Source organism: Coffea arabica, chromosome 4e, assembly GCF_036785885.1.
Source record: "Coffea arabica cultivar ET-39 chromosome 4e, Coffea Arabica ET-39 HiFi, whole genome shotgun sequence".
NCBI lineage: Eukaryota > Viridiplantae > Streptophyta > Magnoliopsida > Gentianales > Rubiaceae > Coffea > Coffea arabica.
In genome coordinates, this window is record NC_092317.1 from 70,394 (window position 1) to 92,413 (window position 22,020).

Sequence of the window (22,020 nt, forward strand, 5' to 3'; positions counted from 1 at the left end):
AGAAACGGTTTAATTGTGCTCATACTCATTGTTTTTGTGGACCGGTATGGAAATCATTCATTCAATTAGAATGAAGTGTTCAATTTTGTCCCATATCGTAACTTGGGTTTTAAATTAATTAACTTGTTAATAGGACGAAATTCAATCCACTCTCAACCTAAACACAAAACACTCGGTGGTGAGTAGCCAACAACAAAAACCCCTGATAATGATAAGGTTTACGATTTGGATTTTGGACTATGACAAACACTCCTATATTAATCCTCGTATAATATAGGTTTTGTATGAATTAGGTGTTTTTTATGATATTTTTAAAAAAAAGTAATATAGCAGTGTATATGAACAACTTTTATTGTATATGGTTATGTGCTCTTGAGAGTATTTCTTGAAGATATATTTTGGAATATTTTTAAAAATTAAAATCATATTGAAATATCTTTTAAAATTAAAAAAATATTCAGCATCCACTACCCCTCACCATCTCCTCTCTTCTCCCTTCCCCCTCCCTCCTCCTCTCTCATTCTCTACCTCATTTCATCCCTTTCTTTTCTCCTCCTTCTTCCGCTTCTCTTCCCTGCTACTGAAAAGGGGAGAGAAAGAGGAAGGAGGAATGAGGGGGAAAGAAATGAAGAGAGAGGAGAAGGAAAGAAGATGAGAGAAGAGGGAGGAGATAGGAGGGCAAATGGTGCTAGTGATGGTGGAGATGGAGGACAATGAGGGAGAAGGGGACAACTAATAGCAGTAGAACTGTCAATGAGGTTGGGTTAGCCCGAACTTGAGTCAATAAAAGAACCCAATAATTCTAAACTTTCATTGAGTTTGACTAAATTTTGACTTAAATATTAAATTAGAATTAAATGTGAATCGAGTTTGAATCTTATTAAACTCAAACACCATATAAGTTCAGCCCGTTAATTTGTACCTATATATATAATTTTATATAGAGTTAAAAGTTGATCCGCATCATCCAAAGAAGGCTATTGTTCGGATGCCACTAATCGGTTGCCACGTGTACACCTTGTTAAGTTTTCTGATTCAACCCATCCCATTACTTTTTCACCTCCTTTCACCTTATCTGCTTCTCTTTCATAACTCCATCTGTCCACACCTCCCCATTACCTCACCTCCAGTCATGGCGGCAAGTTAACAAGTTCCTCCATTAATCCGCCAATACCTCTGAATTAAAACACAATTGAAGCCAACTATTCCGCCTCTTGCACCATCACCAATCATAGAAGAGCTATCATAAAAAATCAGACACGGCAGCACAATAAAATCATCCAATGTCATCCTAATCAAATAGTCCAAATGCCACCTGGACATCAATGTCAGATTCCTATTGCATTTACAATTGTGTTTTTTTCAACAAAGCCTAAGAAACAAATGTAATAGAAGATTAAAAGGTTTGATACTTAATTGCTTGCTGGTTAAATTGAAATTGCAGCCTAGAAAAAAAGACGTCAAATCTTCTTGGTATTCTGCTCAAATCGTAGTGAATTAAATAGAAGCTTGTAAATCTAAGTTTGAGTGCTAGAGCTTAATAATGGTAGCGGTGACGAGTAGATGAAAGAGTGAATGGCGATAAAGATTGCAAGAGACGGTTCAAATGAAAAGAAAATAAGAACGAGGATGGTAGGGTGGCCGGAGGTCATGGAGATGATAAAGAATGAGAAAAATGAAAAGCATGGTATAATGGAATACACGTGTCAACAAGCTAATGAGATCCAAACAAATCTTTAAAAGGGTAATAAACTGGACAGACTTTTATCTCTTTTATATATGGTATATTTATACTTTGGTGTATATATAATTATATCCAAATAAATATATAGTTACTAAATACTAATACTTATATGGACAAATATATTAATATATATGATATATCAATGACATTAAATATTAAAAAAACATATCAGAAGATTCACAGAAGAACAACAAAAGCCTCAATCCCTTTGATTTCTCCTCTCACCCACAGCCACAACAGCCTCTACCTTTCTAATCTCCACTCCATATCTACAATTGGCCTCTCCAATCTCCAATCTCCACATTCACAATGCATACATTGATAGTTTCAATGACAAATTATGCATTTTGTATATTTTACAAACTTAATATCTACTTGAACTGACCATCATCACTTCTTGATATATTTTCTTCTTTCTTACATGTTGTTACATGACTCGTGAAACAAATCAAATTGATTAATTCTATTTGGATTTAAACACTGTATTTTTGTTCAAATATGGTCACTCTGAACAAAGGGAATGGGCAAATATTAGTAGGAACAAATTGAGAAGACCATGGAGAAGTTTCAACCTTGAAAAATGTATTAACTATTGATCATATTTTTATGTATTTTGAATGAATTAAATATAATTATTGTTGAAAAATTATTGATTTATCTACTTTTTAGTGATCTATTATTGGTTCGTGTATAGTTTTAATATCGTGGATGTTAGATTAGTTTTATGACTTAATAATCATAGTAATTATATTAAGGAAATTAATGAATAATAAATGAGTTTGGTTTAAACTCGAATTAGGCTTAGAGCCCGAAAATCTTGTGAGTCAAATATAATTTTCACATTTATTAACTCGAAATTCCATAGTCTGAAACTCAAAAGTATTGCTAATTAGATGAGTTGAGTCTAGACTTGTTAAAACCTAACTTTGATAAGCCTAGATGGCAGTGGTGTACGATGGGGTTGTTGTAGTGGGTGGAAGAAGAAAATGTTTTAGCATTTGGTAATTTTTTGTTATTTTGTTATTTTTATTTTTGTAAGTCATATTTGAGATTGTGTGTATTTTTTAGAGTTGATTTTGGAGTTGTTAATTTAGACTCCAAAAACAAATATATAAGAAGCCAATAGATGGTGCACGCAAACCATTCTTTCATTTTCAATTCCTTTTGGGTTAGAATCACATGCTTTCTTGACCTCAACGGTGCGAAAAATCTAGAGCATTTGCCTTGTTGCAGGACTTACCTCATTTTTTTAAGAATTAATATTCTATACACTTTCACCATTGAATGCATGATACATAATTTGAATTTGAATTTGAAATCCAAATTTTATATACATGTCGTGCATCTAATCATGATAGTGTATACATTGTTAGTGTACATGATATTTACTATTCTTTTTATCAATTTCTTTTTGTTTTTATGGAGCTAAAGCTTGACTTTACTAAACTAAAAAAAAAGGTAATACTTAAGAATAAAAATTTTTCCCTAAAAAAATTCAATATTTTGTACATTTCAAATATAAGTTGAAAAATACTCATACGTTTTTGAACTAACCATACAAAACATGTACTAATTGTTTGACATATTATATTTTACGAATAATACTTCAATTTGTGGAAGAATAATGATAAATCTTCCCAATAATACACAAAATACCAATAATGCATATCAGCAATTTCATAGTTAAATACATATGAAACTATTAAGATGATCAAGTGTTAATCACTTTAATTTCTCATATATAAAGAGAATAGTCAAAATTAGTAATATAACGTAACATTTGAAAATCATAATGAAATTTTTCGTACTTTTAATTATGTAACTTTCAAATTGTTTCACGCTATTTACATATGAATATTACCAAACTCATTTTGTATGTGAACTTTCAACGAACATACTAATAACATCCAATATGTTCAAAAATCATGAGAATCTCTTTTATTTCTTTCTTTTATTTCTTCATGCATAACTTAAAATTTATATTTTTGTGTACAGAGAAAGAAGAAGAGTATAGTTCAAAATGAAAAAACAATTTAACACTGAAAGTACTTAAAATAGAGGGTTAATTCCAGTTTACCCCCTTGAACTTGACCATTTATAATACTTTGCCCCCCGAACTTTAAATATATGCACTTTGCCCCATTCATTGACCAAGTCAAACGTTAATGATGATTTCTCCATCCAAATTTTTAACAAAATAACATGAATGCCCTTATATAATAGTTTTAAAATAATGCTATATTTTTAATCGAAATATGCAACATTTTATAGGAAAAAACACAAAGTCATGTCATTTAAAAAATAAAAAAATAAAAGATGGTATAATACCAAAGATTTGAAAATTTGTATTGTGGAGAAAAAAATTTAAAAATTCCTAAAGCATTTGTACAAATTTTCCATTGCTATTTGTAAATGGATTAGTTTTAATAATTTTCATTTACTTTGCAACAAGATTTTCACGAGTCAATACGATACTATTTGGTAATTTTATACCTCATTCGTACCTTACTTTGTATTTTGTTTGCATTCTATATTTTAAAAAAACTAAAAATTCTATAAATATATTTTTATATCATAAAACACACTAAAAAGTGATACAATAAAAAAACATAAGCAAACAATTCTCATTCCAGATGCACTAATTAATTTTATTTTATTTAAAATAAAGTATTGCTATCGACATTGAGATAAATACATTGGGTTGTCTAGACTTTTTTTTTGTGAATTATCTAATTCATTTTAGTGCTAAAAATTGAAATGAATAGTGTAATTGTGTTTCAATACATTTAGCAACCATGAAAAAAATTGGTATTTATTATGTTAGAATTATTATGTATGTTTAAGAATCAGTTAGAGATATTTTGGTCATAAAAAATATGCCTTCATCTTAACCCTATCATAAAGTTGATCACAAGGGGTAAGATTGTATATATTTGGAGTTCAGGGGAGCAAAGTGTACAGGATTCCAAATTCAGGGGGGGCAAAGTGTAATTAAGCCTAAAATAGATAGTATGTCAATACAAAATATTGGAGTAGTAAAGATTCCTTGACTTTTCGGTCTCACCGTCCATTCATCCAAATCTACAAGTTCGTTTGGATTAGTTGTTTTTGGGGTTATTTTTCAAAACAGCACTGTAGCATTTCGTTTTTCAAATACAAGTCCGTTTGGATTAGTTGTTTTTGGGGTTGTTTTTCAAAAACTATATGAAAAATTTTTACTGTTGATGTTTTTTGGATTATTTTTGGAGGTATTTTTAAAACATATTTTTGAATATTTTTATAATTTATATACATTTATGCACTTATAATACATTTATAAATATATATAAATAAATATATTTATATATATATAAATAAATATATTTATATATTTATATAAAAATATATAAATGTATTATATTATATATAATACTAATATAAATATATTTATAAATGTATAAATGTATAATTAATATAAATGTATAAATTATAAATGAATATTATATAAATGTATAAATTATAATTTATAAATATATATTAATATTATGTATAAATGTATTAATATAATTTATATAAATATATAAATGTATTAATATTATGTATAAATGTATAATTAATATTATTTAAAATTTAAAATTTTTATTGTTTAAATATTTATATACATTTATGCATTTATAATACATTTATAAATATTTATAAATAAATATATTTATATAATTATATAAAAATATATAAATGTATTATATTATATATATTACATAATATAAATATAATTATAAATGTAATAAATGTATATTATTATAAATGTATAAATTAATATATTATAAATATATATTAATATTATGTATTAATGTATTAATATAATTAATATAAATGTATAAATGTATTAATATTATGTATAAATATATAATTAATATTATATATATTAATATAAATGTGTAAATATATTATAAATGTATTATATTATACATAATACATAATATAAATGTATACTATAAATATACATAAATATATATAAATCTATATAAATGTATAATTACATAAATATATATACATAAATGTATAATATATATAATATATATATAATATCCAAAAAATCTCGTCCAAAAGTTTTACGGAGTAACCACCCAAGCTCCCCATTATTTGCTTAACGAATTTCCAAGTGCCTCCCTATTATTAGTTAGTTTAACAAATTTCCATTATATGTCGAGGTTTGGCTTAAAAATTTAAAAGAGACGAGTAACAGGTCATTGCCCCTGCATTTTGGCGCGGAAGGCACAAGTACTACTGGTCTAGTTACACTAATAAGTAAGGGAGGGACTTAATGATACTAATCCTAATTTAAAAGGGAGGGAGCATCAGCGCTATTGGCGGCCGCTGTTCCCCTTTCCCCGCGTTCGCCTCGCCTCGCCCCTAGAGGTAATTTGATTGGTACCATTTCCGAATACTGGGGTTTTGATTTTTGAGTTTCGTATACTTCTCTCGCCTTAATTTTGATTTTTTCATCATCCCTGCTGTTGCCGCTGACAAAAAAAAGAAAAGAAAAAAAAGCCTGTGGATGGAAGCCCTAATTTCTCAGCTCAAAAAATAGACTGGGAATGCTGTGAATATCAGTTGGCGGACGGTTCAGGAGGGTGGATTGGAGTGAACAGATAAGCTATTAATTTGAAAAAAAATGGAAATGAAGAAGAAGAAGTTGGTTACGAGAGGAGAGCTATTAGACCGATGGAGGGGTATCGAAGAAGAAGACGATGATGAGCAGGGTCAAGACCTTCACAAGCGTGGCCGTCTCCGCCAACTCAAACAAGCATGGTCTGTTTCTTTTTCTATCTTCCTCTTTTCTTTTTTCTCTATAATCCGGGGTTTGAGTCTTCTTTGTTGTGAAATTCGTCCACGGGATTTTGTTAACATCGAAAACATCATCATTCTTTCTGTTTTTTCCCCCCTTGTCTTTCTGGGCTTTGGGGTGACACTTGGTGTCTTATACTGCCGCCAACCCTCTGCTAGAACACGTAAATCAAATTATGAACAAGCTCACCCTCCTATTGGAGCAAGTGTAATATTAGCCTAATCACAAAGCACAGTGAAATACACCCCCACACCCGTGACCTGCCTGCAAGCACATTTTGACACCCGTGCACCGACTCAAAATAAACATGGCCAGTTCAAGCAGGAAGGTTCTCCGTTACACCGTGGCTAGCCAATTGCATCCTTCTTAGAGAGTGATCACTAGCTTCCTACTTGCACTTTTGATGTGTGAAATGAGGGGTCTTATGCTTCGATGTCGTGACTAGCTTCCTTCTGCTTTGAAGGTTGTTGGTCCATTTCCTCGTTGTAGTTCCTCCTCAATCGTCTCATTTAATTTTTAATGTAGCTTATTTGGTTTTGTTTGTCTATCTGAATAAGTAGTTAGTTATGTACGCAGAAGTGGTTATTTTGTCTTGTTTCGTCTAAGTTATCTGTTCATGATTTTTTTTATTCAGGTTTTCTGATGCATTCAACTTTTTAATTGGCTTGCCGGACGACAATCATATTTGGTGCAGCTCTTGGGATTTGATGGGACCTCTTCTGGAGACTTTCTATAATTATTCTATAGATGAGCCTCATGGTTCGCCTCTTAAGATTTTGTGGACTAGGATTTCTGAAGAAATGCGACATTGCACTCAATGCATCTGTCAGCACCATCGCACCCAGGATATGTATAATATGGATTATGATCCCAGTTCCATTGGACCTCTTCTGGAAGTAGTCCGTACTCTTGATGAAGAAAGAATAAGTAAAAATCTGAAAGAGATTAATGCAAAAGTAGCTCGGGGGGAGTTGGATCCAGCATGTACTAATGCTGAAGTTGTTTGTGTGATGTTTGAGGTGCTTTGGATACCTTTTCCAATACTTATATGTCAATCTCTCTCTCTCTCTCCAACAGTGTGTAATACTATTATCTGATGTGGTTTTATTGGTCTTTATTTGCTTTCTCCACGCTGATGTTGAAATGCCTCGCTGCATTTGACATAGTTAACCACTTGCCCACTGCTGAAGAAAGTGGAACAAATATCTATATTTTGTTGCTTGCTGGATTCCTGTTTCAGAGTGTCATGATAATGGAGTGGCTGAGATTGCTAGGAATAACCTGGAGTGGGACTAGGTTGATGAGATTAATAATTATTTCCTTCAGATGATCCATCCATTTCCTTAAAAATAAAACTACCTTGCTGAAGACAGATAGATATTTGAATTTCACTTGGGCAGAAATGGCCTCAAAACAGGGAATTGGTTGAGTTGGTGACATCTTCGTTCTGAATTCCTGAGCTTAGGGAAGGCTAGAGAGAAAGGATTGGCTTTTTAATGAAAATCATTATATAAATGAACCAAAAAGGTGGGATAAGAATGAAGGCAGAACCATAGGAGAGCAGAAAAATTTTAATTCTTACAGGACTATGCCTAACACAACTCCCTCTTGTAACAACCGAAATAAAATTTTCCAGTGGTTTATATCTTGATAGGTCTAAATTCTTTTCCAGTGGCTTATATCTTGATATGAGGCTTGCATTTGATGATGACTTAACATTAAGGTGGCAACATCTGTAGTGGAAAGAACACCAAACTATAATTAAGGTTGGTTATACTATTAAAGAATCTGAATTGTGTGTGTAAATTTGTTTTGAATATTGTGAGTGAACAATTACATGGATTTTTGATAAGGTAGTCTGCTTAAGTCTTAACAAATCCAATATTTAGTGACGATTGAGCATTTGGATCTATAACTAGTAGTGTTTTTTCTTTGTAAAACTGAAAGAAATTAGGCTTTGGTTCTTGATACCCTACTGGACTCTTATTGTATCTGCCACATTATACAACAGAATTTTGTATAACTATTTTAGGGATAGGGTTGGAAAACCTCTGGAGTATTTGGCTGCTGAATGTATAATTAGGTATGATTATGGAAAAGAGTCCAGAAATTGCTTGAAAAACATGTAATGGAGTTTAATTATTATTAAAATGCCTGAATACAGAATTGTGTATGATGGACTTTAACTTGCTCAAAATGCCTGAATGCACCTTGAATCTGCATAAAGGGTCTAAGAGGTGATTTAATTCTTTCCTAGTGATCATTATGTAGTCTCATGGAACTAGCTTTGGTCTAGCTAACAAGCCTCCTGTTATGGTATACAGCTGTACTAGCTTGATTCTTCAACTTCTTTTTTGTTTCTCCTTTTTACACCCTTTCAATTGCCTTAAATGCCATCCTATACTGTTACTGTGGCTCTCATTTTTATCGCTTTTGTTAGTTATAGGTGCTTTGGGGTGTAAATGAAAATGCTTTTTTTTTTTTTAATAACTTTTGTAACTATATGGTGATACATCATATCTTGGTTGATATTTTATTGAGGGTGTGCTTCATCCTCTACTCTGCTGTGCATTGTCATGGTTTGTTGGGTCACTGTGTATATGTTTTTGATTTGATATAAATATGTTTGTTGAGCTGCAGGTTTTGATGTTTCCCTTCTTGTTGGATGATCAATCTTTGGCTACTGAATTTGAAAAGTTCATTGAAGCAATTGATAGCTCTCACGAACTGACATTGGCCGGACATCAGCAGTATCCAGTAAGAACTTCCCCTCACTTCTACTAACCTTCAGTCTTTGATTGAGAGCTTCAGATATTCTTAATGATGTTCTCAATTCTTTGCTTAGGGAGTTTATGCATTACTTTTCCTTAAAAGCAGAAGAGCACGTTCTATTGGTTTTCGGCTGGCTGCACAAATGGGTAATGTAAGGTACTCTTCTAATCTTATTTTATGGTGGCATTTAGCTGGAAAAGTTGAAACATAATGTTTTTGATATTGTTGATCTTGCAACTGCTCTTTGGTTTAAGGGGTTGTTATGGTAGTTACCTTGTAGTGATTTGGTGGACGCAACCTTATTGGCGGAGGCTGAATATGGTTCATTCTTCTTACCATTTTTCAGATGATCCAATGAACTATCCTGAAACTATGGCATAGATTTGCCTTGTTATCCCTTTTGGCTTGAGTGGTTCTAAGTGAATAGTAAGCATAAAATTTGCCTTGGGAATTTATAAATGCTCCTAATGGTTCTACACAGTTTTACTGTTGGTAATATAATTTGCTTTAGATATGCCAAGCACTTGTTTTTGTGGCCCAGTGATCAAAGATTCTGGCTTTATTGCTAATTGTTTATTTGCATGGATTTTGATAAGTTTTTATTCTATGCTGTGAAGGAGATCAGCTGACTTGGATCCTCTGCAGCCTTTGCTGAAGAAATGTGTTAGTCTTCTGGAGACTGAAATAGTGCCATCAGCTACTGAGACTTCTAGACCTAGGGTGCAGCTGGACCGAATAACTGTATGGCTCGGGATTAAAGCATTGTAGGAAGCAGTTGCTTTAATTCTCAATGCTAAGTTCTATTCTTTTTTTAACTTTTCTGCTTATAGTTCCTTTCTTTTTGGGTGTTTTGAAGGCTTGGGTTCTTAGAACCTCCAGCATTTGAGGAAGGGATATTAGATCGCTACCCTGTTTTTTTGAGTATCGTACTTAACCAAATTAGTGATGATCTTGAATTTTCTCACGCTGTTAATTGCCTGAGGCTGCTTTTCCAAATGCTTGGTAAGGGTCCTCTAGTGCATTGTTCTCTTGGAAAGGCATTAGATTTTCTATTACTTTAGCTGATATTTGACCATTTTGTTGTGCTAAGGATGTAAGCTTTGGTGGAGATCAACATTGTCTCCAAGTGTTATGTGTAATACATTGCTAGGTCAATGTTTTCATACTCGTAATGAGAAAAGCCACAAAGAAATTTTTGATCTTTTCCAGCCTTTTTTGCAGGTATGTCTGAACTTTTTTTGTCCTGATGGTTTCAAGTTCACCACCAGGGTGTTCTTTTCTCTTTATTATCTTCCTGAGTTTCTTTATGTTGTATTAGTAATGCTGCTACTAATGTGTGTCTATCCAGTCTCTAGAAGCTTTACAAGATGGAGAGCATGAAATGCAACGGAGGCATCTTCTTTACTTCCTTTTGCATCAAGTGACCGTGAGTAGTAACTTCAGTGTACTGATGCGAAAAAAGGCTTGTCAGGTTAATTCCTGCCTCTGCAATGGCTAAAGAAAACTGCATACTTACTTTCATTTTTACTTTTATAGCAAATTCAGCCTTTTTTATGAGGTTTCTCTGTTTGTGCAAGATTGCTCTTCTCATTGTTCACCGAGGTTACAAGATTAACCCACCTTGCCCACCTTATGAATGTGTGCACATGTGGTATGTGCTACAACTCTCTGTCAATATTTTAGATGTGTTGGCTATGGAAGTCTGCAAGATCATTCTTCTTTGATGAAAGTTGCCTAATTTAACTTCTATAATCAAAATTTCTGCATAAGTTCTAGTAGGGCTCCAGTGTATATCTGATGATGTCAATGACCGGATTTGAGGGTTTTTGCATTTCCTGATAAGCAGGTCTATGTATACAAACCAAACAGCTTAGAAAGCAGAAACTAAGGTTCGGAACATGGAAAAGTAAATTTACTTGAATATGGGTAACTTTTATATAAAACTAGTAGTTGTTTATGTGATAAAATATTTCTTAGCTTGTACTTGGCCATGTAGTTTGAATTATTTTGTCTAAAAATCGTGCATATCTTAGCCTTGTATAAATGAATTATTGTGTATGTAACTATATTTTTAGGTCTCAAGCTTTTTGCTAAATTCAAAGAAGAAAATGACTTTGTCTTCGCTGGATTTTATAATTACGTTTTGAAAAATAAACATGTGTTTTACTTCTCACATACCTTGTAGCTTTATGGATGTTTAAGATTAGCTACACTTTTTTAAAGTTTATGATGAATATAAACAAAAATTGGTCTTCAAATCTCCGAGGCTGATAAGCAGGATTTATGTTTCACTGTCTTTGTGTACTTCATTTACCTCTCTAGTGTTCTTGGAGTTTTTTCACTTTGAGATCTTGGATCAGGTGATCCTATATATATCCTTGTGTTTGCTGGTGATATGGCTGTATTGATTTGTAAGTCCTTTTGTTTCAATCATCCAGGTGCCCTTCTCTTGTCTCTTCTTTGAAGGATTCATCCCTTCATATCTCACTGAGACAACCAGCCTTGGATCTTATTCAAACAGTTGTAATTTCTGATGCTTCTGCTTTGGTTGCCACAATTTTGAACAATCATTTGCTTTCATGTAACGAAAAAGTTGTGCCTGTTGAGGCTAATGATGAAAATGACAACAATGAAGAGCTCCTTATTGGTGAAGATATTGAAGAGAAGGACACAAGTTGTTGGAATGAATTCCATCTGCAGATGAAAAATACTACACTGACATATACGGAGTGGCTGTGCATTCCAATGCTATGGTTTGATGTTCTAGTTGGAATTGATCCTTTGATCCTTCCGGTATCATTTTCCAAAGCTGTTTTTTGGGCTCTATCTCGTTTCTCTATGGTAGAGGCAGAGTATAGCATCCGAATGTCAGTTTCAATAGGGGATTTGCTGACAACCTGTGCTTCAGAAATTTCTCATCTTTTTGGATGGAAGATCCCTTCTGGTTCTGACGATGGTGGAGATAGAGCAGAGTCCAAAAACTCCATTGGTGTCTCAAAAATGTATATTCCTCTCATAAGGACATTTAGGAGGTAAGTTGCTTCTCTTTTTTTTTTTTTGGGCTGAGTGTAACTCCTTGTAGTTGATTATGATTTTGAATCATGATTACCTGCATCTATTTGGGAAAAGGAACAGAAAACAACACAATTTTTTCTTTTTCTTTTGAGTGGATTGCAGGTTGGCTTCCCACTATATTTTCAGAATGGAGCAAAGTGAACTGAAGAAGCAGTGGACTTGGGAGCCAGGGATGGCTGATAGTCTGATTCTTTTTCTTGTTGATCCAAATGATGTACTAATTTACATTTAAAAAAGAAATTCTCTAGTTTTGGGCAAATTAATGAAGTCATAGTTGCTTGGTCTTGTTTATTTTACTTATACTTCCTCACTCTTTCTTCCCCTTTTCCGTGTATATCATGTTCTTCTAACGGTCAAATCTGAACTCTTTTCTTTTTGGTCCAGAATGACAGACAAGTGAGTAGGCTTATCCTTGAGCAATTTTCAGGCGAAAAAGGCCTTACTTCTGGTCTGCGGTTTCTCTGTTCGAGCCAATCTTCATTGGCAGCCATCTTTCTGGGGTTGAGACATGCCCTGAAACTGGTAATGTCCGGTACTGAACCGAATTAATTTCTTTTCTTTGCCGTTTCATGAATAACTATATTTTGGCAGTATGAGACTAGAGTATGTTTCACGAGTTAATAAGGAACTTTTTTTGGATATTTGTTTGGAGCATTTTTGGCTATTTTACCTTTCGATCAGTATCATCGTGATCAAAACTGTAGTAGTGTAATCTCATTAGAAAAGAGTTTGATTCATTATGCAAGTCAGCTTACGTGCACAAAATGGTGTTTTTAGAGCTGTAATTGACACTGATTCATGGTCTTGTTCCTCTGTTCTCCAAATTTCTCTTCTATATTACATGCATTAGATGTTCTTAGAAGTTCAGTTAACATTTATTAGTGGTCTCATTCCTCTGTTCTATCCGCATTTTTAAAAATTTTTCCATTGGAAATATTGTTCTGGTTACAAATTCTGTACTATGATCCAACATTATTTCCAGGTTCACTTGGATGCTGTGTTACTGAACTTTCAAATGCTGCACCATTTCTTCTTTGTGCTATGCAAATTAATTAAAGAAGGAAATTCATGTAGAGATCCAATTGCTGGGGGTTCTCGAGGAGTTTTAAATGTTCCACAGTTTTCTTCCCGAGGTGGATTTTTAAGGCAGCCTGTAATTAATCTGAGAAAGGACGACCTAAATTCATCTGTTGTCAATTCTACAGCCTGGGAGAAATTCTGTTGCTCAATATCAGAAATGGCATGGCCATCTGTGAAGAAGTGTTTGGCTGAAGGCAAGGCATTCAAAGATGATAAAATATCTCAGGTAAAGAAACTTGTAATAATTCTTTGTCTTTGAGTATCGTACGCTTAGTTGCAGTGGGCATCTCTATGCATTCATCTATTCCTTCACAGAGCATGCAAGTTTGAACTGTATGTTATTGTTCTCTCCATATTACGCCTGACTTAATATCAAATGATGATTTGATAAATACACTAGGGATCTTGTTAGGAATTTTCGCACTACAATAGCTGTTTAATGCATGGATACATCTCTGAGCTGTCTTAGTCAAACAGTAATGCTAACACTTGATTTGCCAGTGCATTGACCTGTCAGTGTTGTTGCTTTGGTGGTTATATTTTACTCAGTGTCGCTTGTCGTTCAAGTGCTCTTAATGACCTTTTTGAGTTAATACTGACCGTAATTGGTGGTATGCCTCGCGCATGATGACCTGCCTTGGTTTCTCATGTTGGTACTTTACCTTCTTCTGGAAGCATACTAAAACACCCAAGAGTCCTTCCCCAAATAATTTTTTCTTGAAACACTGAAAAACAGAAAAATCCCAGATTGCTTGACGTACCAGTTGGGCGTTGTGGAAGATTATTCGTTTGTCATAGCACTTTATTTCTTTGTCATTTGATTCACAGTTAACTAGCATTCTAAGTTTTTGGTTTCAGATGACAAGTGTCCGTCTACTTGAGATCCTTCCTATTATATTTGGCGAACTTTATCCAAATTCAGGCCTCACAATGAAAGTTATAACTGACATGAAGTGGCTTCATGATTTCATGGATTGGGGTAGGTCATCACTTGCTGTGGTGGCTAGATACTGGAAACAAGCTCTAGTTTCTTTGCTGGGTGTGCTTAAGAAGTCATGCAGTCAAAATACTGCTTGTGCAATTAGGGCTGTGGAGAGGCTCATGTCATCAGGTGAAATATTTTGTTTTTATTTCCTTCTTGCCTCAATTTCACTTGCAATACGAGCAGACTCATGCATGTGCATTGCAGATAATGTTGCAATGGATGAAATGAATGATCAAGTCACATGCCTCTCTCTTTCATTGGTGGATGACGGTTCTTCTGCATTAAATAAATCAAACATGAAACCCAAATCAATATTCTCTGAAGAGCTATTGCACGGGCAAAATTGTTTGCTTGAAAATGTGAAATTGTTATCCCCGAATGCTGTAGAAGAACATCTGACAGGCTTGGATGGATTAATTGGTAGAGAGAGGGATAATGTGATAATTCTTCTGGATGATGATGAAAAACCAGCAATTTCTGCTGTTGAGAAGATTCAATCTTATCTTGGGTTGACTCAAGATAGTTTTGATAATAAGGCTTTTTCTTCTGTTCCTATGGAAAGAACTTTGCATTGTAATGAAGAAAATAATTCTGCGACTGGTTGTTTGGGATATTCATCAGAAACTCTTTGCGAAGGAAGTATAGAGGGTTTTTCACCTATCATTCAGAAGCTGGAGATGGATAAAACTGAAGGCAGAGAGTGGCCTGCACCTGACTTGATGTTTAAGTCCATAGAGAGTAAGGAAAAAGAGATGAGCCCTAAACACAATAAGAATTACTTTTGTCCTACAGAAAATGTATCTGACTTAAAGTCATCGGATGAAAGTGTAGATTCAGGGGGAACTGGTTCTTCCAAGTCTCAACTTGGTTGGAAAATGAAAGCACCAGTTGGTACAAGTAATATCTTTAACAGCAACAGCAAGGACCACAAAAGCGATGACAAAGTTCTAGAAAAAAGTCATCTAGTCACAAACAAGGTATTACATCATGATAGAGAAGATGATTCATGGGATTTTTCTTTTTTCAAGTCAGCAAGGCCTCACAAATCACTGTTATCCAAACCAAGCAACCCTGGTGCTAAACGACAAGTCATTCAACTCAACTTACCCATGCAAAACAGGTCTGGGAGCTGGAGGCTGAATCTTGAAAAGGGAAGATTTAAGGCTCCCAGGCTTGATGATTGGTATAAATCAATTCTAGAGTTGGATTACTTTGTGACAGTTGGATTAGCATCAGAAGACAAAGGTGGGAATAGGAAGTTTGGCAAATTGAAGGAGGTCCCTGTTTGTTTTAAATCACCTGATGAATATGTTGAAATTTTTCGTCCACTAGTACTAGAAGAATTTAAGGCACAGCTTCACAGTTCTTTTCAGGAGATGACTTCTGTAGATGAGATGTGTTATGGAGGTATTTCTGTGCTGTCTGTTGAGCGAATTGATGATTTTCATATGGTTCGCTGTGTCCATGATGACGCTGAATCCTCGGGTTCTAGGAGCTTCTTGGAGAAGGATCTCATATTGCTTACTAGGCAACCATTGCCACGTTCTTCCCATGGGGACATTCACATGGTCGGGAAGGTAGGTATCTGCATGTCTGCATCTTTTGCAAAATGATTTTTTGTTTAGTCATATGAGTTTAGTTTTCAGTGCCCATAGGAATGGATGACGTTTAATACTTCTTCTTTCTTTCAATTCATTTATCCACATGGTTTTTGGGTTTCTTTAGCGGCTGTAAATATGCTAAAAATTTTATTTTCTCTCTACAAGTGCAGTGGTAACTTTGTCTCAGTTCAAGCTTAGGTAGCTGACGGTGTTAGTTTGACTGCAGATTTTTCAGTTTGTTAGATTTCTCCTGGAATCTCATTGGATCTAACAATAAAATTTGAAATATCCACATTGGGCTTGTTTAGATACAAGTTTTATTTGCAAAAAATTTTGGCTTGCATAACAAACAAATTTTCTAATCGCCTTTTTATATTGTCAACCATCTCTTCGTCCCACATACATCACATCATTAAAAAATGCTACAGTATCATTCCAAATAATATATTTTGAAATAATCGCTTATTCAAACACACCCATTGTATTTTGCTTTGCATTTCTAGATAATTGTTTTCACCTTGGTGATATTTTTGTGCTTAGGTTGAGAAGCGTGAAATAGACATTAAAAGAAGATCAAGTGTCTTAGTTCTCAGACTGTATCTGCAAAATGGATCTTCTCGTCTTAATCGAGCTAGAAAGTTTCTTGTTGAACGAAGTAAATGGTGCATTAGTCACATTATGAGCATTACACCTCAACTCCGAGAATTCCAAGCATTGTCATCATTAAGAGAAATTCCTTTGCTTCCTGTTATCTTGAATCCAGCCTGTCATACTGGTGTTAATAATTCTAGAAGAGAAAATCTTGGCAGATTGTCTCAGCCTTTGCAGCAGGTTTTAAGGTCCTCATATAATGGCTCTCAACTGCAAGCTATCTCTGCTGCTATTGGATCATTTGATTTGAAAAAGGATTTTGAAGTGTCCCTTGTACAGGGTCCACCAGGTCTGTTTACTCCTCTTATATTATTCTGTTTTAATTTCTTTTTTTCCCTGTTCTGTTGTTTCTTTAATATGCAATTTTTTTGTAATTTGTATGTTTTGCTGATTTTGTGTCATTTGTATGTTTTACTGATAGGGACTGGTAAGACCAGAACAATTTTGGGAATTGTGAGTGGTTTGCTAGCATTTTCCCAGACTAGGGATAAGAAAAGAACGGGAAGTCGGGATCCATATCGTACGACTAGCTCTGACATGCATTCCAGATCACAGATCAATCAGTCTGCTGCGATTGCAAGGGCATGGCAGGATGCAGCATTGGCCAAGCAACTACATGAAGAGGAAGACAGGAGCACCAAGTCCTCTGGCAGTTGCAGTAGAGGACGGATTCTCATCTGTGCTCAATCCAATGCTGCAGTTGATGAGTTAGTGTCTAGAATATCAACTGAAGGGCTTTATGGTTGTGATGGACTGATATATAAACCATATCTTGTTAGAGTTGGCAATATCAAGACTGTTCATCCGAATTCACTGCCTTACTTTATTGACACACTTGTTGATCAGCGTGTGGTTGAGGAGACTGCGAATGATGGAAAGACTGAGATTGGTGTGGACTCAGTCTCAGTTCTTCGTTCTAATCTGGAGAGTTTAGTTGATCAAATCAGATTTTATGAAGCCAAGCGTGCGAACTTGGTGGGTAGAGATCCAGATACAAGAAGACAATTAGAAGGGAGTGTTAAAGGTGATGACTTGAAGGAACCAATTGATACAGAAATTGAAGCAAAGCTGAAAAGATTGTATGAGAAAAAGAAAGCATTCTATAAAGATCTTTCCCATGCACAAGCTCAGGAGAAAAAGGCCAGTGAAGAAAGCAAAGCTCGTAAACAGAAGTTGCGAAGGGCTATATTGAAAGAAGCTGAAGTTGTCGTGACTACACTGAGTGGCTGTGGTGGAGATCTTTATGGGGTTTGTGCTGAATCTATCTTGAGCCATAAGTTCAGCAGTTCAACAGAAAGCACCCTATTTGATGCTGTTGTAGTAGATGAAGCAGCACAAGTATTTTGCTTTCTTTTTCATTTGTTATTGCCCTATTTTTATCCGTTCTCTCTGTTGTTTGTTCTTTGGTTTAAATGGTTCTTCTGGTATGTTTTTCTTGTGCTTTTGATTCATAGATTTCTGCTGTAGGCCCTTGAACCTGCTACATTGATTCCTCTTCAGCTGTTAAAGTCAAAGGGAACCAGATGTATAATGGTAAATGCTAGGGAAAGAATGTGTAATTGTCACTATACCATGAGAAATGCTATTGAATAGTCTCTCTTTCTTGAAGGTTGGTGATCCCAAACAGCTTCCTGCTACAGTTCTTTCTAACATTGCCAGCAAATATTTATATCAGTGTAGCATGTTTGAACGTTTGCAACGTGCTGGTCATCCTGTTGTCATGCTTACCCAACAGGTAGTCTTTAAGTGTTATCATCCTGTTTGAATGGTAAACTGAAATTTGTATGAAAGGAAATGTATTCTATTAGAGTGTCACATACAGTGATTTACATATAGTATTTGATGCGCTGAGTCAAGCTGTTACAGCTTAAAAGCTGGGAGCTTGTAAGGATATTCCTGAATCAAATGCAGCTTAGAAAATGGTCCTCAAATATTGTGAATCCAGTGAGGCCCCATTTTCTCTCATTTTTCATTTGTGGCCCAGGTACATAACCAAGGACCGAAAAAGGAAAAATTCGATAATATCTATAGAAAATTGAGACACATACCTTGCAAGCTTTTTCAATGACAGAATCTAATAAGACAATATCTGCAGAACTATTTGCATTTAAGAGTAAAGCTAAGGAGTGAATGAATAATTGAATGCAGCACCTAGTGTTTGGGAATCTAACTGTAAAGGAGCTTGCCTTTGACAAATTCAGTTGACTTAAACAGAGATTGGACATACTAAATCAGAAAGTACATTGAAGTTAGAAATTAGAAAAGGTCCTGATGAATACAGTTTAGAATATTAGTTGCTCATTCTGTGATTGCTCTTTTTGATCCATTGTCATTGTTGGGCTACTATCCATGAATATTGGTGTTATGCTCTTGCCAGTATATCTATGTATGAGATATCCAACATATTCTGAATATGTCAGTATAGGATGCACCCGGAGATATGTCGCTTTCCTTCGTTGCACTTCTATGATGGGAAGTTGAAAAACGGCGACCAGATGTCCAGCAAAGCTGCAGTCTTCCATGAGACTGAGGGCCTTGGCCCTTACATGTTCTTTGATGTCGTTGATGGACAGGAAAGTCATGGTAAGAACACTGGTTCGCTATCCCTCTACAATGAATGTGAGGCTGATGCTGCTGTTGAAGTACTAAGACATTTTAAGAAGAGGTATGCCTTCTCCATCTTAAATTGATCAATTGCCATATGATTCTCTTGTGATAAGTGGGGGGTTTTTGCCTAGGTACCCATTGGAATTTGTCGGTGGAAGGATTGGTGTAATAACTCCATACAAGCGTCAACTTTCTGTTTTGCGTTCACGATTTTCCAGTGCATTTGGTTCTTCTATTTCAGCTGAAATGGAGTTTAATACAGTTGATGGTTTTCAAGGTCGAGAGGTTGACATCTTGGTACTTTCCACGGTTAGAGCAGCTGAACATCAGGCATCCAGATCTAGTTCTAGCAGTATTGGATTCGTTGCTGATGTTAGACGCATGAATGTTGCTCTCACAAGGGCCAAATTTTCCTTGTGGATTTTGGGAAATGCAAGAACGTTGCAGACAAATGAGAACTGGGCTTCTCTCCTGAAGGATGCTAAAGAAAGAAATTTGGTAACACAAGTTAGAAGACCATACAACAATCTTATCTTCAATTCAGCTTCACATGAAATTCCTCCCGACGAAGGTCCTGGGAATCATTTGAGGCAGCTGCAGCACGTCAATAAGGTAAAAGCAACTGCCAAGCATGCTGATGTGCAAAACACAAGGGCCAAAGATATATCTGAAAGAAGAGAAAATACATTATGAGTGAAGCACCTGTTGATGCTGTGACAGGTGAAATTGAGCATGTTGTACCCTCTGTAAAAACCGTTGCACAAAGCAAAATAAGAGTCACGAACAAAAATAATTCTCCGTTGGTAAAGGATTTTGCATCTGTTTTTGTTGAAAATAGCGAGGGCCAAATATGCGAGGGTTTGAAGCCTTCCATTGATGGAAGTCAAGCCGGGAATGAGGGAACTTCTGGTAAAAGGACTAGCGCAATGAAAATTAAGAGTACGGAACTCAATTCACCAGATGGAAATATGGGTGGAAATTCAAGCAATGACCAAGAGCATTTGGAGAAAGTGAAATGTGAGAATCGTAGACATTTGAAACGTCAAGCATCCCGAAGGTGTTTAGATCCTTCCAAGCATCAGAGAAGTTCGCTGATGATGGACACTGGCGTAACATCTCCTGAAGGAAGCCTAAGTGGAGACAGAGGTTACGTTGACAAAGCTTCAGGTCAAGTAGAATTGCCTAATGATACAATTTTGAAAAGAAAACAACAACGTGATGCTGTTGATGCTCTTCTTTCTTCTGCTCTTATATCTTCAAAGAAGCCCGAATCCTCAGCAAAATCTGTGCCCGTTAGGACGCTTTCCTCAACTAGTGTTGAAGGTGGTGTAATCCGAACCCGAAAATTGGGAAAAGGTAAAGACCTAGTCACTTGTCTTCAATTATTTTGTTGCCACAATTGATTTCCTTCCCTTGATAATGGCTTGCTCAATCCCCAGCCCCACATAAAGATACTCATATTCCAGCCACGTCCCCCACAATTTCAAGGAAAGAAGAAATACTTGATGAAAGATAGTCTAGCTTCGAAGGTGTAATACTTTTACTGGAATGGATGGAGAGTTAACCAAGCATGAGAAAGTAAGTCAGAAAGTTACTGTTTTCTTTGGTGTTTGATTGAAGTGTGCCTAATCCAATTAATAGCTAACAGCACTTTTTCATGCAGAAACTAAATCTGGAGAAGAAAACAAAGAAGTTGCCATGTAAAACTTCTGGCTGCTGAAGAAGGGAAGATGTCATTTAGCTCTTATTGACACACCCACGATCACTTCTAAAGTTGATGCTCTTGTGGAATTATTTAATTCCGTAATCAGGCTGGTGATCACAAGAGGGAGAAGGCTGTGGACTTTTAAGGGGACTGAGGTGATGTGATATCTTCAAAGGACCTTGTGTACGTGATAATAGTGGCTTTGCTGCAATCTTTCACCTTTAATCTGTCTTTCCAGGAAAAAGATTGGCGCTCCTCTTGGCAAAGGCAAGCTGTTGTTGCTTCTGCTTTCTGGTGGGTTAGATTTGTTTCGCACGGCTAATGTTTTCAGGATTCTGCTTAATTGATAGAGACCATTAGTCACGCGACTTTGAGGTCATTGGTTTGAGTCTCAATTCTCAAGCCCTCCTCTCTCTTTCCTCTTTTTTCCCGTGCAAGGCCTGAAGTCTTCCTTGGGAGGGGACTCAATTGTATAGCCTTCCAAATTTAACGAATCAAACCTCAGTTGCGTTGGTTGTCCTCGGCCAAATCTTGTGTGGTACCAATGCAAATATTAGAAACCAATGCATGAGAGACTCAAAAGTTAACTTTCATAATGTGGGAATTTCAGTTATATCTTACTGGTATCTGTTTGAACCTCAACACTCAAGATCAAGATTCAAACCCGACGTTAGAAAGAACTCTAATATTCAGCCTGTTAAACTTTTTTTTTAATAAAAAAATTGACTGCCACGTGTTGCTTTTGCCAGTTGGAAATCGGAATGTCTAGGGAATCATCACAATGTATATTTGAATTACTTCGCCTGGTATCATCATTATAGCATTGTTCAGCGAAGATGTTTATGTATTGGAAACTGTCAGGTTAATTTAGTTCATGTAAGGAAACAGTCAGGCTAATAAATTTAGTTCAATGAAATTTATGTTTTTTCTTTTAGATCTAATAACAACAATGGTCGCTGAACTATTTGATCA

At 35.2% G+C, this 22,020-nt stretch overlaps 1 protein-coding gene across 6 annotated transcripts; it reads left to right on the forward strand.

Annotated features, from left to right (window-relative positions):
* Nucleotides 1–5,981: 5,981 nt before the first annotated feature.
* Nucleotides 5,982–20,178, forward strand: LOC113741320 (uncharacterized). 6 transcript variants are annotated; one of them, XR_011813382.1, is made up of 22 exons: nucleotides 5,982–6,142; nucleotides 6,261–6,535; nucleotides 7,207–7,591; nucleotides 9,213–9,329; nucleotides 9,418–9,500; nucleotides 9,962–10,108; nucleotides 10,201–10,346; nucleotides 10,435–10,565; nucleotides 10,693–10,815; nucleotides 10,922–10,995; nucleotides 11,783–12,376; nucleotides 12,522–12,633; nucleotides 12,804–12,941; nucleotides 13,402–13,725; nucleotides 14,358–14,610; nucleotides 14,689–16,061; nucleotides 16,626–17,025; nucleotides 17,158–18,074; nucleotides 18,191–18,269; nucleotides 18,346–18,471; nucleotides 19,157–19,401; nucleotides 19,475–19,795. XR_011813382.1 is itself a non-coding variant. In XM_027268823.2 (22 exons), exons 2-22 carry the CDS (start codon nucleotides 6,399–6,401, stop codon nucleotides 20,034–20,036), a joined length of 6,453 nt encoding a protein of 2,150 aa, XP_027124624.2. In that variant the 5' UTR covers nucleotides 6,006–6,142; nucleotides 6,261–6,398; the 3' UTR covers nucleotides 20,037–20,178. The 6 variants fall into 6 exon arrangements, 5 of the variants coding, with proteins under 5 accessions (XP_027124624.2, XP_071902916.1, XP_027124626.2 ...); XM_027268823.2 differs by having other exon boundaries at nucleotides 6,006–6,142; nucleotides 18,204–18,269; nucleotides 19,475–20,178; XM_072046815.1 differs by having other exon boundaries at nucleotides 6,006–6,142; nucleotides 9,418–9,495; nucleotides 18,204–18,269; nucleotides 19,475–20,178.
* The last annotated feature ends 1,842 nt before the right edge of the window (nucleotides 20,179–22,020 follow it).

Excerpts from the sequence above, each read along its gene's own strand:
- LOC113741320 (XM_027268823.2), top strand. The coding sequence starts at position 6,399 with ATGGAAATGAAGAAGAAGAAGTTGGTTACGAGAGGAGAGCTATTAGAC. Across the intron at positions 10,566-10,692 it reads TTTTCCAGCCTTTTTTGCAG|TCTCTAGAAGCTTTACAAGA; the intron begins GTATGTCTGAAC and ends GTGTCTATCCAG. Across the intron at positions 19,402-19,474 it reads CTAAGACATTTTAAGAAGAG|GTACCCATTGGAATTTGTCG; the intron begins GTATGCCTTCTC and ends GTTTTTGCCTAG.